The 18,647-nt window shown below is 43.6% G+C and overlaps 2 protein-coding genes across 2 annotated transcripts; one reads left to right on the plus strand and one right to left on the minus strand.

Annotated features, from left to right (window-relative positions):
* Positions 1-35: 35 nt before the first annotated feature.
* LOC144707785 (uncharacterized) lies at positions 36-4,348 on the plus strand. Its single transcript, XM_078581032.1, has 2 exons — positions 36-786; positions 1,054-4,348. Exon 2 carries the CDS (start codon positions 2,179-2,181, stop codon positions 3,121-3,123), a length of 945 nt encoding a protein of 314 aa, XP_078437158.1. The 5' UTR covers positions 36-786; positions 1,054-2,178; the 3' UTR covers positions 3,124-4,348.
* Positions 4,349-11,788: 7,440 nt separating this feature from the next.
* Positions 11,789-14,962, minus strand: LOC144707802 (Acyl-CoA N-acyltransferases (NAT) superfamily protein). The gene is made up of 4 exons (XM_078581052.1): positions 14,483-14,962; positions 14,037-14,095; positions 12,104-12,160; positions 11,789-12,026 (listed from the first exon to the last, which is right to left on the minus strand). Exons 1-4 carry the CDS (start codon positions 14,921-14,923, stop codon positions 11,927-11,929), a joined length of 657 nt encoding a protein of 218 aa, XP_078437178.1. The 5' UTR covers positions 14,924-14,962; the 3' UTR covers positions 11,789-11,926.
* Between the last annotated feature and the right edge of the window lie 3,685 nt (positions 14,963-18,647).

The following is an 18,647-nucleotide window of genomic DNA, read 5'->3' on the forward strand; positions in this document are numbered from 1 at the left end:
ATTACTCTCTCTCTCTGTCTCGCCATCTCTTTCTCTTTCTCTCTCCTTTCCCTCGTGCTCTTTCTCCCCTCTTCCTCGCGCTCTTTCTCTCTCTCTGTTCCTCGCTCTCTCTCTCTCTCTTCCTCGCTCTCTTCCTCTCTCTCTTCCTCGCGCTCTCTCTCTCTCTCTCTCTTCCTAGCGCTCTTTCTCTCTCTCTCTTCCTCGCGCTCTCTCTCCCTCTCTCTCCTCTTCCTTGCTCTCTCTTTCTTCTTCTTCTTCTTCTTCTTCTTCTCTCTCTCTCTCTTGGTCTCTCTTTCTTTTTCTTCTTCTTCTTCTTCTTCTCTCTCTCTCTCTCTTGCTCTCTCTTTCTTTTTCTTCTTCTTCTTCTTCTTCTTCTCTCTCTCTCTCTCTTTTTCTTCTTCTTCTTCTTCTTCTTCTCTCTCTCTCTCTCTTGCTCTCTCTTTCTTTTTCTTCTTCTTCTTCTTCTCTCTCTCTCTCTTGCTCTCTCTTTCTTTTTCTTCTTCTTCTTCTCTCTCTCTCTCTCTTGCTCTCTCTTTCTTTTTCTTCTTCTTCTTCTTCTTCTTCTTCTTCTCCTCTCTCTCGCTTATTCTCTTTCTTCTTCTTCTTCTTCTCCTCCTCCTCCTCCTCCTCTCTCTCTCTCTCTCTCAACGTAAAATCTCCTTGAGTGTGAGCTTCATGTCAGGTGGGTCTCTGATACAGCTTCCTGTAGGAAATCTCTTCCCTTTTTCTGAGGGCTTCGTCCGCCCATCTTTTCAACTGGGCATCTGGATTTCGCGGTCTTCTCGAGTAAGATATTTCTCCCGAGTTTTATGGCTTCGTCAAAATCTTAATAAATCGCTCATCTTTCCAACTGGGCATCTGGATTTCGCGGTCTTCTCGAGTAAGATATTTCTCCCGAGTTTTATGGCTTCGTCAAAATCTTAATAAATCGCTCATTCAGAAATTTGCGTGATCGATGAGAAAGAAGGAGAGGATGGGAAGGAGCTCCGTTGAGTCCAATCATGGAGGGCCAGAGATTGAATGATCTGCTGACTCATTCGTTCAAACGCGCAGACGGGGGAATAAGCGAGATGAAGCGGCCGCGTGAATGAGTGAATGAAGCGGGAGATCGTTCTTCTCATTTCTCTCATGCTTGGACTGAAGGGGGCTCCTTCGTCTCCCTCTCGAATGGTTTTGCTTCTTCTCCGCGAGTTCTCTGTTTGCTTCTCTTCTGCTTTTCTTTTTTGTTCTCGCCGTCCATTTTTTTAGTTTCCGCAGGAAGGTGTTAAAACGTCGTAAGATTGTCCCTCGAATACGAACTTCGTCGTGTGGGCTTGGAAGTCAATCGCGGAGGGACGCTTTCACGCTTGTTGAAGATCTGTCGCCGGGACGCTGATTCTCTGATGCGTCTCTCCCTCCCTCTCTCTCTCTCTCTCTCTCTCTCTCTCTCTCTCTCTCTCTCTCTCTCTCTCTCTCTCTCTCTCTCTCTCTCTCTCTCTCTCTCTCTCTCTCTCTCTCTCTCTCTCTCTCTGGGATCGGATCGTTCGAATCTTGATCAGCAGATTCGATCGAACAAACCCTTTGTTCGTCTTCGATCTAAAGTTTCGAACGAACAATTTGGTTCGTTCGTGTTTGACCGCCAGTGACTCTCTCCGGCGGCCGCTGGCGCCGCTTGGGGCGCCGCTGGCGGTCGCTGGCGTCCTCTGGCCGGGGCTGGGGGCTGCTAGCCGGCGCTGGGCATCGCTGGCGGCCGCTGGCCGGCGCTGGCGGCCGCTGGCCGGCGCTGGCGGCCTGTGGCCGGAGCTGGCGGCCGCTGGCAGGTGCTGGGTGGCCACTGGCCGGCGCTGGGCGGCCGCTGGCCGGCTGCTGGGCGGCCGCTGGCCGGCGCTGGCCGCTGGCGACCGCTAGGCGGTCGCTATCTGGCGCTGGGTGGCCGCTGGCCGGCGCTGAGCGGCCGCTGGCCTGTGTTGGCAGCCGCTGGCCGGCTGCTGGGCACGGCTGGCGGGCGCTGGGCGGTCGCTGGCTGGCGCTGGACGGCCGCTGGCCGGCGCTGAGCGCAGCCGCTGGCGGCCGCTGGCGCTGCCGGATTCGTTCGATTCAATCCGATTCGAACAACGTGTTCTAATCGGATCTTGTTCGAACATTCGATCCGAACAGTCATCTTGTTGGAACAATCCGTCTTCGGATTCGTTCGTTCGAATGCCCGATCGAAGCGATACGATCTGTCCGAATCCCCGATCCCTACTCTCTCTCTCTCTCCCTTCCTCCCCCGTTCTCTTTTCTTCTCTCTCTTTCCTTTTCTCTCTCTCTCTCTCCTTCTCTCTCTCTCTTTCCTTCTCTCTCTTTCCTTTTCTCTCTCTCTCTCTCCTTTTCTTTCCTTCTCTCTCTCTTTCTTTTTCTTTCCTTCTCTCTCTCTCCTTTTCTTTCCTTCTCTCTCTCTTTCTTTTTCTTTCCTTCTCTCTCTCTCTCTTTCCTTCTCTCTCTCTTCCCTTCTCTCTCTCTCTCTCCCTCTCTCTCTCTCTCTCCTTCTCTTTCCCTCTCTCTCTCTCTCTCTCTCTCTCTCTCTCCTTCTCTTTCCTTCTCTTTCCTTCTCTCTCTCCTTCTCTTTCCATCTCTCTCTCTCTCCTTCTCTTTCCTTCTCTCTCTTTCCTCTCTTTCCTTCTCTCTCTCTCTTTACTTCTCTTCTCTCTCTCTTTATTTCCCTCTCTCTCCCCTTTTCTCTCCCTCCCTTTGTCTTTCTTTCTCTCACTCACTGTCTTTCTCACCCTTTTTCCCCTTTCTCTCTTTCTCTCACTCCTCTTCCTCTCACTTTTTTCTTCCTCTCTCTCTCCTCTTTTTCTCGCATTCTTTCTTCTCTCTCCCCTTTTCTCTCCCTCCCTCTGTCTTTCTCTCCCTTTCTCACCCTTTTTCCCCTTTCTCTCTTTCTCTCACTCCTCTTCCTCTCACTTTTTTCTTCCTCTCTCTCTCTCTCCTCTTTTTCTCGCATTCTTTCTTCTCTCTTTCTTTCTCTCACTGTTAAAGACACGTGTCCTAGTCAGAAGGCCAAGACCGTTCCTGAGCTGCCACCATCTGACACCAAGTTATGGCGCATGCCATCAAGGATCGTCAACGATCGCGTTCACGCCACCCGCCATCGTCATCTAAGACCGGGTGAAAGAAATGCTCGATTACCGTTCTTGGTTTTCATCTTCTCTTGTCATGTTTTGTGTTTTGTTCGTGTTCATCGCCCCGTTTTTGTCGCTCCGCGACGCGTCTCTACGCCCGTCGTTGTCGTCACGGGGAGGGATCCTTAGCCAATTTGGAACCCCTCCCTTATGCCCTTTCATTTCTTCCTTTTCTTTATTTTAATTTCCCTTCTACTTTGTAATGAGGGGACCCAATTTATAAGGGCCCCCTAAATGGGCATCATCTCCCCTTTTTGTTGATCCATTTAGGGGGCCCAAACCTCTCCCCTATACAAAGGAAGAGGGGGGCGCCCTAAAAAATCAGACCAGGAAGAAGAAAGTCGTGGTATTATCTCTCTTGGTTTCACCATTTAGAAAATACAAAAAAAGGGAAAAAATGAAGAAAAAAACAGAAGAAAGGAGAGAGAATGGGCAGAACGGAATGGGGTCAGTTTCGTGCCCGCTCCGTCCCGCCTGTTGGCCCGTTCGAGGGCTCCGTTTGGAGCCCTAGGCGGCCGCTGCTGCGGGCGCGCCGCCACCGCGCCGCCTCGCTGCCGTCGTCGGGCTGCCCCAGACCAGCGTGTGCCGTCAAAAGCGGCACCTACACTGCCAGCCAGGGGCGCCACCGTCCCAGTGGGCGCCACCGCGACGAGCGGGCGCTGCCGCAAGCCGTGAGCGCCGCTGCCAGAGGCGGGCGCCGCCGCAGCCGTCAGGACCGGCCTCAACTGCCGGAGTGGCCGCAACCACCCCAGCTGACTGCAGGCGCCGGGCGCCGCCGCAGTCACCGGTCAGCCGCAGCCGCTTGGGCGGCTACAACCGCCGCCGTCGGACGCCCCCACTGGGCTACGTCGTTGCCCCCTGCGCCACCACCTCACTGGGTACCGCCACCGGACACCTCCACCACGCCCTGCACCCCGACAATTGTCGCTGACTCATGACGCCCCTGGACGCCATTCCTCACCGCCCCGGAGAGGTCGTCGCCCCGAGCGCAGAATCCTCAACGAGTCTTCCGCCGACCTTTACGAATAGCTCCAGCGCTACTTCGCATGTCGAGCCGCCGTGATCTCTCTGGCAACTCTCCGCCCACCTGCTTTGAACCACCGCTGACCATCGACGACACTGCACTACAAGCCACCACCGACGAGCTATGCCGTCCTCTCCTGTCGCTTGTTTATATACTTCTTGCAGTATATCCTCGTCTTTGACTCCACCGCGGTCAGGCTAAGTAGGTGAGAGAGGACAAATTGAGAGAACTACGGTCAACTGAGTGTCTTACCAGTACGGACGAGTACGTCCATTACGTGCGAGCCTTACGGATAGATTCTGTTAGGCCGTAGATGCCTTCGTCGCTCCGACGAGGTTCGAGAGGCCACCATCGCTGTCACTCGGTGACTTCGTCCAAGCTTGGAGCTTGGCACCTCCCTCAAGTGGGAGCCTGCACGTACGACACATAGGGCATTCAACGCATCGTAGTTACATTGACCCATTAGGGTTTAGAACCATCGGACGACGACACTGCCGTAGTCTGATACCATCATCCCTTATCGCCAGCGAACCATCATATTCGGTGTCGACCGGACAACATCCTTGACGACGTCTGACATCACCAAGTGTCGCCGACCTCAACCTGACATTAAGCGTTATAATAATTACTCAGTCTTGGACTTTATTTGAATTCCTTCACTCATTCTATAAACTCATAAACGTCCGTTATTATAAATACATATACAAACTCTTATGGTCTTACGTAGATAAACATTCTCTGGAGTTTCCATTTCATTCCTTTGTTTGTTTTTCTCCGATGTAGTTATTGTTTTCTAACATGGTATTAGAGCATGCTCCGTCGGGATTTGAAGGCTCCTCTAATGAAGGCGTTATCCAACGCCAAAGGTGACGAACGGGATCGCCTGAAAGAGCCCCAGCTACACTTGTCCCCCCCGTTGCATCAAGCTTACATAGGCAAACTAACCCCTGTGGATGTGATGTGTACAGGCCACCGTGGTGGCACAAAGGTTAGGTAAGCACCTTACCCACGAGAGACCTGCTTCTGTTCCAATGTTCACAAATCTTGGACACCCATGGTGGAAGAAGGATATGGCGGTTATGGCTACTATGATGTCGTCTATGAGCGACGAAGTTCTCCTGATCATATAAGAAAGTATGACTGCTCTCGAAGCATGGAGAACCCAACATTGAACTTTCCTCTAGTTCACAATCAAGAGTTATGGAGCTGAGAAATAAGCTAAACAACATTCGACAAGGTACGCAAATTATCGATGAGTTTGTTCAAGAAATATGCAACGTTGGCAATGCTCTTGGTGCAGTCGGTAATGCTCTTGGTGCAGTCGGGGATACTTGGGCCAAATATCAAGCTTTCCGAACTAGTTTGAACACTCACACTAGTCTCCTTTATTTTGATGCAATATTTGCTTTGTAGTCTGAAGAAAATATGCTAACCTTTGGTAATGTGGAGGAAGGGGAAGAGCATTTGCCTCCACAAGCAAACAAAGCTCATACAGATCAGCAACGAACACGATCCACTAGAGGACGCGAAGATCGTGGGCGTGGACGTCATGGACCACAAAACTCAACTCAACCAACGAGAACAAGTCCTCGATGTCAAATTTGTTCAAAGATTGGACATTGTGCGAATGTGTGTTATGACAGATTTGGACCGCAGACTCCACGCAATGCTCCTTCATTACTGAATATCAGGTTGCCTCATCCCCCAGTTCAAACATACTATCTTTCTCCATGACCTTCTCCGGCTCCATCAACAACTACACAAACACATCAGTACCCTGACAGTAGAGCAACTCATCATGTCACATCAAATCCTCAAGTGATAAATCAGCCAACACCCTACCAAGGCTCAGGCAAACTGTTCATTGGTGACGGCTCAGGTTTGCCTATTTATGCCATAGGAAAATCATTTCTTTGTATGTAATCTCATCTTGTTCTTCTTCAAAATATCTTGCACATTCCCAAGATCACTAATAATCTTTTATCTGGTCATCAACTCACGCTTGATAATAATGTATGTATTGAATTTCATCCACATAGTTAGTTTAGGTGGCCAAGGAACAACCTAAGAGGAGGAGGGGTGAATTAGGTTCTATATTTATATTTTATTTTTATTTTAATTAGCCAAGGATTTTTCTACTTAAGAAATGAGGTAGAGGAAATGGAAGACAGTTATTTTTTTTTATACAGCTTAGGCTAATCCTTAATGCTGTTCGGGGGTATCCGTCCCAAGGTAATGATGTGCCCTAACCAAGTTTGTGTGAATGCCCCCCAAGAAAATCATTTGGAAATAAGGCTGAACAAGGATACCAAGAAAAAGAAAAAGTCGATGAAGCTTTGTCGTCCTCAACCCTCAAAGGCTTCCACGGAATGACACGGCTTAATCTACTTCAACTTAGCCCCCAAAGCGTTCTTCTTATGGCCCCCAGAGCCTTGACCTGAGTGATCACAAAGATCTAGCAATAACAGTATATTCATGAATGATGCATCTCCTCAACAACACTTAGTATTGATGGCTACTCGAAATAGTATCCAAGGCAATGATCAATGTTAAGTACTTCAACAAAAAACTTTTATATCAAAATTATATTGAGTTAAATATCCATAAATCTAACTATGATTTCCCTTCTATCCTTTTCTCCTCTACGTTTTTCCTTGGATAAAAGTCTTAATTCGCGTTTGACCTTTGATGCTTAAAACGCCGATATCTTTTTCAATCCTGCACCAAATGCAATGATTCTACCTGCAATGGCTTTGTAACACAATTTTTCACAAATATTATCTCACACAAGATATTCAAAAACGAATCATAGAAATATCCAAATATCAATCTTTCAACATCCTTTGTTCACCGCTCGATTCCCCCCATGTTCAACTTCAAATCCTTGTAAATCTTTAAGAACTAAACCAAATGACATGATTCAATTTTTTTTGGTTTTGTATGGATGTTAGGAACATTCATATGTTGATCAAAAACTCAAAATCGGAATAAAAAATATGCTAAAAATTATAAACTTATCACAGGATCAAAGATGTGCGTAGTTCAGATCCCAGCCTTCTTTTCTTCGAATGTTGAGAAACCCTGCACCAAAAACCACGATTTCAAGTTATATGGACTTGGATTGATGGTAGAAACAAATGATATCTTCAAAGAATGCTCAAAAACTGTTTGAAAATTGCTCCAGGACTTGAAAGATCTCTTTAGCTTTTGGACTGCGATTTTCAAAGGGCAAGGAGATGAGGATTTGAGATTAAGGCTCAAAACTGTATATATATATTTGGAAATCCGAAAGGGGTATAATGGTAATATGTCAAAAGTTCAACATTCATATTCATTGATTATGATTAAGCAATATAAAATATTAATCATTTTAATTTCGATTTTGTTTATATTTACAATTTTGCCTTCAATTCAAAATACCTTTCAAGAGTTAAGAGCAAAACTAGCTGTTATGCCAAGGACTTGAGATCTAAAGTAATATTAAAATTTTAGATATGTTTAACATAATATTAACTAAAGATATCAACATAACATTTAATAAATCTAAGGCTCTTATTTTAGTTTCCCATACAATCAGTCAACTACTTGACTGAGGACCTATTGTGCTTTGATCACAACCCATATTGAGACATGCATCACTTTGAACATTCATCAAAACATAGTGTTAAAAATGCCCTTAAAGCTTAATCTTCACAAATGATTTTTTTATCAAGGATTGACGGACAGGGGCAATTCTACTCAAGGGTGATGTCCAGAACGAATTATATCATTTGGCATTTTCAGCATCTCCACAATCTTTTGTCGGTCAGTGTCCATAGAGCTTTGGCATCAACGATTTGGTCATCCTGCTTTATGTACTTTGAAAAATATTATCTCACGTTATATTTTTCCTTTGATCAAATTGCATCAGCCACATTTATGTGAATCATGTGCTATGTCAAAGACGAAACAATTGCATTATGGTCATTCATGTCATGTGTTTTTGAGACCTTTTGAACTTATTCATTCTAATCTCTGGGGACCTGCGACTATTTTGCCTCACCTAGGATTTTCATACTATGTTACCTTTATTTATGCATTTAGTAAATACACCTAGCTATACCCTCTTAAGTGAAAGATTGATCTTCTCGACAACTTTCTTCTAATCAAATGCTCAGTTGAGCACCAATTTGATTGTAAAATTAAAGCTTTTCACTCATACTGGGGTGGTGAATATAGTCACTACACCAAGTACTGACGAAAGATGACATTCAGCATCGAGTCTCCTACCCTCATGCGCATTTATAAAATGGTGTTGCTGAACAAAATCTTCCCCACATCATTGAAACTTCACTTTCTCTGATGCATTATGCAACTGTTCCAAACAACTGTATTGGGATGAAGCAACTGCTTCAGCAACTTTTCTCATCAACCACCTTACAATGTCATAGTTGCGATTCAAATCTCCTTTTGAGGTACTTTATTATCAACATCCGAATTATAATTTTCTTAAAAGTTTTGGTTGTCTTTTTTTTTTCTCAATCTCAGGCCATATGTTACTTCAAAATTGAGCTCACGGTCTGAGCGATGTGTATTCTTTGGTTACAATTCTTGCCACATTGGGTATAGATGTCTAAACCTTCATACAAATAAAATTGGTATCTCTAGAGATGTAATTTTTTATGAAACTATATTATCCCTTTTTTTCCAAAAACACTTCCACAACACATTTGTCAAATACCTTTCCAACTCTCCTTGGTCCACACCATTATCTACACCTGTCGAATTTGGACCCTCGCATCATAATGTTTCTCCATCTACTCACTTACCTAGTACTAATCCAATCTCTCAGTCCAATTCTCGCTCGCCAACAAGCAAAAATCAATCTAAACCTTCTACCTCCTTCCACACTCCATTACCTAATTCAATTGAACTCACAATATCTAGTTGTACACCTCCCAAACGCTTTAGAAAAGTCTCAGAACTATGTCACACTTCTACCAATTATCCTCTTCTGTCATACCTCATCTCCACAAACTTCCCCGTAGAACCCACAAACGCGAAGACTGCTCTTCAAGATTCTATATGTCACAAAGCTATGTCTGACGAATATTCTGCTCTTATTAATAATCGTACATGGGACTTAGTTCCTCCACCTTCCAACACAAAATTAGTTGGATGCAAATGGGTGTTTCATACAAAATTGCACCCAGATGGCTCCTTCGATCGATGCACGGCTCGGTTGGTAGGCCAGGGATTCAGTCAAACCCCAGGTATTGATTATCATGAAACTTACATTCCTATTCTTAAGATGACTTCTCTTTGCATTCGTCTCTCTCTTGTCGTTAGTAATCAATGGCATATTCGTCAACTTGATATCTCTAACGCGTTTCTTCATGGTGATCTGTCTGAAATCATCTTCATGCGTCAACCACCTTGTTTTGAATCTCCTCAACAACCTAACTATGTTTGTCATCTACGCAAGTCACTCTATGGTCTGAAACAAGCACCTCCTGCTTGGTTTCAAAAGTTAAGTCAATTATTTCCTCATCACGATTTCACTGGTTCTCGTATAGACCCCTCACTATTTTTTAAATTTACTAATCAAATACCACAATACATTCTTATTTATGTTGATGATATTTTAATATTGAGTCCTAATACAGCTTCTATCTTTCAAACAATCTCAGCACTAAGTAATCAGCTTGCAGATCGAGATCTTGACCCAGCCAAAAGCTTCCTCAGCATTCAACTTATACACAATAAGGTAGGTCTCTCTCTCTTTCAGGAAAATTATGCCATTAAAATACTTCAAATGGCAAAAATGACTGATTGCAAATCAGTCAATACTCCATGTTCAACTCCAAATTCAGTCCTAAAGGAAACAAATTCACATCTTGAATGTGATAACATGCTCTACCACAAAATTGTTGGTAGTTTACAATATTTAACTCTTACTCGACCTGGCATTGCATTTGTCATGAATAAGGCATGCCAATACATGCATGACCCACAACAATGTCATTGGATACATCTCAAACATCTCCTTTGATACATCAAAGGTACCTTTCATTTTTTCTTGCAATTTTACTCTTACTCACCAAACACGCTTCACATCTTTAGTGATGAAGGCTGGGTGGGTGATCCCAAAGATCGAAAATCCACTAGTGGTTACTTGATTTATCTTGGTAGTAATCTTGTCAGCTGGCCTTCCAAGAAACAGATCACCGTAGCACACTCCAGCACTAAAGCAGAGTATAAAGCTATAGCGAATGCCACTACTGAACTCATATGGTGAAAATCCCTTCTTCAAGAATTACACATTAATTTAACTTTACCTTCCATACTTTGGTGTGACAATTTTGGTGCTACTTATCTTAGTAAAAACCCTGTTTTAAATGCTTGTACAAAGCACATCGTAATTGATTATCATTTCTTTCGAGAATAAGTTTGACAAGGATCAGTGCAGCTTTCTTTCATGTCCACACATGATCAACTTGCTGACCTTCTGACAAAGCATCTTGCTTGCGTCCAGTTATGTCTTCTTCGCTTCAAACTCAACCTTCAACCAGGCTTGAGCTTGCGGGGGGCTGTTAAAGACACGTTTCCTAATCAGAAGACCAAGACCGTACCTGATCTGCCGCCATCTGATACCAAGCATTCCCGACCTCAACCTGACATTAAGCATTATAATGATTACTTTGTCGTGGACTTCATTTGAATTTCCATTTCATTCCTTCGCCGGTTTTTCTGGGTTGTCGTTGTTGTTTTCTAACACTCACTCACACTCTTTTTCTACCTTTTTCCCTTCTCTTTCTTTCTCTTACTCCTCTTTCCCTCCCTTTTTTCCCCTTCTCTCTCTTTCTTTCATTCCTCTTCCTCCCTCTTTTCTTCCTCTCTCCTTTTTTTTTCTCCTCTCTCTTTCTCTCACTCCTCTTTTTCTCCCTTTTTTCCCCTTCTCTCTCTTTCTCTCACTCCTCTTCCTCCCCTTTTTTCTTCCTCTCTCTCTCTCACACTCCTCTTCCTCTACCTTTTTTTCTTCCTCTCTCTCTCACTCCTCTTCCTCTCCCTTTTTTCTATCTCTCTCTCTCACTCACCCCCCTTTTTTCTCCTGCTCTCTCTCTCTCTTTCTCTCACTCACTCCTCTTTCCCATCCTTTTTTCTCCTGCTCTCTCTCTCTTTTTCTTTCTCTCACTCACTCCTCTTTCCCATCCTTTTTTCTCCTGCTCTCTCTCTCTTTTTCTTTCTCTCACTCAACTCCTCTTTCCCTCCCGTTTTTCTCCCTCTCCTTCTATCTCTCTCTCACTCGCTCATCTTTCTCTCCCACGCACTCCTCTCTCTCTCTCTGTCTCTCTCTCTCTCTCTCTCTCTCTCTCCTTCGAAGGAAACAATAGCAAACGTTAGAAGGTTCCTAAAAAAATAGCGACTCGATGTCATCCATATCTATATTTACATCTATTTATGTGTGTATCTGTCTACGTACTATATCTATCTTACCAAATAGATATCTTCTTACAGATCAAGATCTAGATCTGAATAAGCTAAATCTTTAAATCAATATCCCTCTTTTTCTCAATTTGAAGGGATCGCATTAAGGATGCAGAACCAATTACGCCAACTTGACACTTGAGCCCATCATCCATTCGACTCAACTCAGAGTTGACTTCGTAGAGACTCAGAAGGCCCATTTAGATCTCTACATTGGATGCAAGCCGAGCTCGCTGATTTCATTCATTGGTAATTTTATTGAATATACATGAATAGTGGAGTGAATATATCCTCACTGTTCATCATCCGGGCCAATGACCGCCTGCCGCGTGTACATCATCGTCGTCGACCCAAGAATATCATCCCCAAAACCACAAGCAGCGAAAAACAACCTGAATACGTCAGAAATAGATCAACTATCAGATGTTTGATGGAAACATGACTTGATAGAAGAAACTGGCTTGGTCACCTCTCCTCCGCAGAGCAAAGAGCAGAAATGTCATATATGTCTTTGCTAGTGAGAATCCTGGAAGGATCAACATGGGTTTTAGATTTTGATGAATAGGGATATTCAGGAAACAGAAAACAAAAGAAGTCATCACATGAGAGAAGAAAACCGTCAAAATGGCATCACTTCTCTGTACAGCTGGTGAATAAACCATGTAACCAGCCATCTATTCGAAAACATGTACTTTATTTTTCAAAAATTTATAGCATTTAGGCGAAAATATTTCTGCCTAGCTGAAGTGGCTTGGAAGCAAGCTACCTTGACCATCTTCCGAAGTTATAAATAATTTATAACTTCGGTCACAGACTGCTCTACATTCAGCCACGCCACAATGACCTCCGAAGAGCAATGGCCGAGCCGAAATCCAGCAGCCAATACGTAGCACAGCAATAATCTCAATCTTTCCATGAGAGTGGGGTTGCGCGCCAGCCAAGTGACATAGGAAAATAAGAGTACTTAGTGCCATCACTATTAGGCTACCCTTTTGAGAAGTCGGAATGAAGCACATTTACTTCTACACATCCATTTCTTAACAGAACTTCATTTGCTGCTCCTAAAATTGCGCCTTTGGTGGCTTTGCTCAAAAGTTCATGACTGACCGCGAGATCTGATTGATGCTTCAGCCAAGATATCTGCTGACGGCAATCTAAAAAGTCTGGCCATGTCTCATTTACCACATTGAATTTTTTGGAACCAGGGTTTAGTAGTAAAAAATAAGATATTTCTACAAAGACTCAGAAAATTCCAATATTCTCCCCCCCATCCCCCCCCCCCAAAACCAAATTCATATGTAATGTTACCATTCACACGGTAAAGCATGGAAATGGCTCAAGAAATTCAGCCAAGATGGGAATTCTAAAGTGAATCAACATGGTGTAAGATAAAATAAAAAGAAAACGTTTCCATGGGTTCTCTGCTGACTTGCTTCAACCCATGGAGGGGGTCATTGCCGACATATTTATAATTCTTGGAGGAGAAGCTCAAATTATCCACCTTAAATCGTCATTCTTCATGTGATATATACGCCTAGGAAATACATGAGCCACTTTGACAGTACCAGTTAATCGACATTATTTCAAGATTTAGCCATGTATTCCGTGCAGTTATTCAATTCCAAATCTAGCATAATAAATTGGTCAACTGCTCCTCCTAGACACCATATATCTCCCACCAGATTTAGCCATGTATTTCTTGCAGTTATTCAACTCCTAATCCAGCATAATAAATAGGTCAAATGCTCCTCCTTGACGGCTTATATATCCCACCAGAAAAGGAAAGTCAAATCCGGTTGGATTTTTCATACAGCTGCCGTAGCTTCAAAGATGTTCATCTCTTAGGTATGCGAAAAAAACAGAAAACATCTCAAAAATATATTTGTGTATTTAAAACTGTATTCTCCCGCTGATACTGAGAAATAGATAGATAGATGACATAGGTAGATAGATTGATAGATACGTAGAGAGGGTGAAGGGAAGATATAGATGATGAGAGAGAGAGGATTGGAGAGACAGAGAAGATAGAGAAAGATGATGAGATAGAGAGAGTGAGAAAGAGAGAGAGGGGAAAAGATAGACAGAGATATAGAGAGAGGGAGGGAGAGAGAGCGTGGGAAAAGATGGACACAGATAGAGAGAGAGAGAGAGGAAAAGATAGACAGAGATAGAGAGAGAGAAAGAGAAACACCAACAAAGGCAGATAGAGGGAGAGATAGATAGATAGATATATCGATAGATAGATAGATAGCGATAGAAAGAGCAGCAGCAACAAAACATATAGAGAGAGACACACACAGTTGAGACAGACAGCTAATTGGGACATGGAAGAAGAAAATAACATCGGTCTGCCTCCATGTACTAGAGCATACATTAAAGAAAATATTGCGGTATGCGCCTACCTCACCAGCCTCTGCACAATTTTACGGCCGATCCCCAGTCTTTGCAGTGATGGCATAACCTGAGAATCAGAGATCCGCAACTATACTTAGCAAATAATTTATTTTCTAGTTCTCTCTCTCTATCTTTATCTAGATGTGACAGACAAAATTGATAAATAGAGCGTGAAGTTTCATGCCAGTGCACATTCGAACAGGAACAAACAAACACAGGTAACGCAGCTTCGTACAGATATATCTTGGAAATTCTTCTCGGGGTACAGATTGAGTCCAGCTTTTAAAAAAGAATTCATAACAACCGGTAGCTCAGAATTTACACAATTTGAAAGAAACACGATGAAACAGCAAGAAAAATCAGTTTTCAACCCGTGATTCGACCTGAAGAAGATGAAAACGATTCAATGATTCGTCGGACCCGACCAGGGGCTACAGACGATCGACGTCCTCACCACGACATCATGAATCGACGCCGTCAACGCGCCATCGCTAACAGCACGCCCGAAGCCGACGAGCTTTGAAGACGGACAAGGAACGGAGACAACCCGCTCGAACATCTGCTCGAAACCCGTAAAGCCAGGATCTTCCTCCAAACCCTGGTCTCCAATCAAGAAATCCCGCTTGCAGAAAACCGAGACAACGACGGGGCTGTGCTCGACTGCTCTCTGGAGCTTTTCTAAGGCTACGAGCTTGGGCCGGCCATCTGACCCAGTACTCGGGAGCCTGTAACAGGAGTGCCCAGCTGCGTGAAGAAGCTCGCGGAGGTGGAGGACGTCGACGTGAGACGGGCTCGTGGAAATGGTGATGGGCGGAGCTCTCCCGTTCTTCCTTCTTGGGTTTAGCGGCGTTGTAGACAAGCGGACCAGGGAAGCGGCAATTGGAGGTGAGGCCATAGACCATCTAAGAAGTGGATGGAGAAGTGTCTCTCCTTTTTAATAGAAGGGGTTATATCACGGTGTGGCCCGAACTTTTTCGAAAATTCGAGATACACCCCTTACTTTTTTTTTGCCGCGACACAGCCCAAAGTCCCATTTGGTCCGCAGCCTGTGACGTGGAGTCTACGTGGCTGCCAGGTGGAGTTCCGGCGGAGTCCACCTAGGCGGAATCCACGTGGCAGCCACGTGGATTCCACGTCACAACGCGATTTGAAGAAATAAAGATTTTAGCCCGGCCAATGTGAGTCACCGGGAGAGAGCTGAGAAAGGCGAAGGAGAAGGAGACGGTGGAGAAGGAGGAAGAAAGGGCGCGAGGAGAAGGGGCTTCTTCTGGCTACGGGAATCGTTGCGAGCTTCTTCCTGGCTCACGGGAGTTCCACGAGGTAGGGTTTCTCTGTTCCATTCATGTAACTTTCTCTCTCTCTCTAGATTTCATGGTTTACTGCTTTTTTAGCTACGTGTGGGTTGCTTTCTCTCTCTCTCTAGATGGACATACATTACTGCTTCTCAAAATACCGATGATCTTCTATCTTTATCTTGAAGCCCATATTTTATTGCTCTCTCTTCGATTCATGTAACTTTCTGTGTCTCCCTCTAGATTTCATGGTTTACCGCATTCTTTAGCTACATGTGGGTTTCTTTCTCTCTCTCTCTCCAGATGGACATGCATTACTGCTTCTCAAAATACCGATGATATTCTCTCTTTCTCTTGAAGCCCATATGTAACTTTCTCTGTCAATTTTAAGATCTTGTTCAATGACTTTTTAAAGTTCTTCTCTCTGTCCCTCTCTTAAATAAAGATTACCCAGGGCTGCTATTAATTTTTAGCATTCTGTTCAGTAACATTTGGAAAATTGTGCAGTCTCTCTCCCTTTAATGAAGACTACCTTGGGCTGTTTGGTTGTATCTATGTAAAACTTTCAAACTCCATTCTTACTGCTTTCTCTCATTTTTCACATCTTGTTTAGTGACATTTGAAAATTTTACGATCTCTTTCTCTCTTGAAGGAAGATTTCCTTGAGCTGCTCTTTTGATTAACAAGACATTGGGAAATTGCAGTCTCTCTCTTAAATGAAGAATCGCTTGGGCTGTTGTTTTTGTCTCCGTGTAAAACTTGCAGACTACAGTCGTGTAAATTTCTCTATCAGTTTTGACATCTTGTTCAATGACATTTGGATAATTTTAGTCTCTCTCTCTCTCTTCATCGAAGATTATTTATGACTGTTATTTTTGCCTTCATGTTGAACTTTCACACTCCACTCATGTAACTTTCTCTATCAGTTTAAACATCTCATACAATGGCATTTCAAAATTTCAGTTCCTCTCTGCCATAAATGATGTTTACGGTGAGCTGCGTTTTTTGACTCGGTGTAAAAGTTAACTTTCTCTCTCTTCTTTTCATCTTACCATGTTTATTTTTTAAATTTGTGTCGTTCTCTCTCTTGCATTCGTATAAGTTATCTCTCCCGTATTTCCTTTCTCTCGCTTGGGATAAATGTTTTGAGTTCACTCGTGCAATTCTCTCTTATTATGTGTATCATTATTCTCTCTCTCTCTCTTTATATCTCTTGGATGAATAAGATTATTTTCATGACAAAGATGCTGGTGTTTCTCTATTGATCACGGAGGATATGGTGTTTCTTTCTCATACTTATTGGTGAGAACAAGAAGTGTGATCCCTATTTAATTTATTTTGAATTTGTTTTGCTTTCTGTTATGAAAAATATGAAGAGTTGTCCTCTTCTCATCATAGTCATCTATTTTTTGCGCTTTTAGGCGTTCTTCTCTTCTTTGACAGTGGATGCTTGGATTCAAGTAATGTAAGATTTTATTATCTCTATTTTTCCTGCACGTCTTATAATTTTAATTTTTAATTATTTCCAATGTTATTTGAGATATATTTGTACATCGCGATACTAACCCTCTTCGCGTTGATGATTCAAATTATTTTTAAAATTGGTAATGTACTTTTTTTGGCGTTGAACTCTCTGCAGAGTTATAAATATGTCTGTGGGTTGTATAATCTTTTTATAAAACCTGCATGATGAAAATTTATGGTGTTAACGCATGTTCTATTACTATTTACCATCCGTCACTTAACAGGGCCGATGACGAGTGCAAGGTGTTCGGTTCTGAGTATAATAGCGATGATGACTCAGAATATGATATCTGTAAGGAAGTTGAGGAAAGTGACGTGTATTTAAGTGCACCAGAAGAATATTCCAGTGAGGAATGGAATGACGAATTGGTAGATCATAGCGAGTATGACGATTCAGAGGATGATATGTTAACCCCCGATGGTACCGATGACGATGATGAAAATCGAAGGTACAGATACAGGGGCAATACGTATGATCCGAGATGCCCCACTGAGAGTTTTATATTTCAAGTGGGCATGAAGTTTGAATCGGCGTCGCAATTTAGGGCAGCTGTGAAGGACCACGCTATTTGGAACGGATTCAACATCACTTTTCCGAGGTCCGGTGACCGGAAAGTGGAGGTCGTCTGCAAGGGAAATTGTCCGTGGAGGATATATGCTAGTTTGGATGCTAGGAGAGAGACGTTTGTTGTGAAAACGCTTAATGATACTCATATGTGCAGCAGGACGCCGAGGAATAGCCAAGCTGATTATCACTGGGTTGCGAAACACTTCCTGGAGAAAATTCGACTGAATTTGGATATGAAGGTGACAGATATGATGCGGGAAATAAATGATCTGTTCGGAATCACTGTTTCAAAACAAACATGTTATAGAGCCAGAGCCGAGGTGCGCACGAAGCTTCTAGGAACATTGGACGACCATTACCACATGCTTCCCGCATATGTTGCTGAGTTAAAGAGGGTAAATAGGCGTGGTACTTTTGAGCTGGTTCTCGATAGAGCGACCCCAGATTCCTTGGTTAGGTTTAAGAGGCTCTACATATGTTTCGATTCGATAGCAAGAGGGTTCCTTGAAGGCTGTAGACGAGTCATTGGAATGGACGGATGTTTTTTGAAGACCGAACTGAAAGGCCAACTATTGAGTGCTGTCGGCAAGGACGGGAATAATCAAATGTTCCCCATCGCCTGGGCAGTAGTTGAAGGTGAAAATCAATCTTCGTGGACGTGGTTTATTCAGCTACTGATGAATGATCTAGGAATAGTGGACGGAAATGGCTGGACGATTATTAGCGATCAGCAGAAGGTACTTAATTTATTTCTTTGGACTCTTATCGCTTACTGTCAAACACGTGTAGTACATTAATAGATGTGTACCGTCTAACATTGTGCAGGGACTAGAGAACGCAGTGTCCTCCTTATTGCCCAATGCGGAGCATAGGAATTGTGCTCGGCATATCTACGCGAATTGGAAGAAGAAAGGACATTCCACGGCATTTTTGAAGAACTTATTCTGGAAAGCTGCGAAGGCCACCACGCACGAAGATTTCCAACGGCTGATGAGGGAGATGAGTAGTGTGAACCCACAAGCCGCGCAAGACTTCCAAGATATAGGTATAAAGAAGTTTTGCAGGGCGTACATTAATGAGGACAGAAGGTGTGAGGTGATCGACAACAACATTTGCGAGTGCTTCAACAACTACATCATGCAGGCCAGGTCTAAGCCAATCATCGACATGCTGGAGGAAGTCAGAGGTGCAGTAATGCAGAGGGTAGCAAAAAAAAGGGAGTTGTTTTCAAATAG

The sequence above is a fragment of the Wolffia australiana genome, chromosome 1, assembly GCF_029677425.1.
Source record: "Wolffia australiana isolate 7733 chromosome 1, ASM2967742v1".
NCBI classification, from domain to species: domain Eukaryota; kingdom Viridiplantae; phylum Streptophyta; class Magnoliopsida; order Alismatales; family Araceae; genus Wolffia; species Wolffia australiana.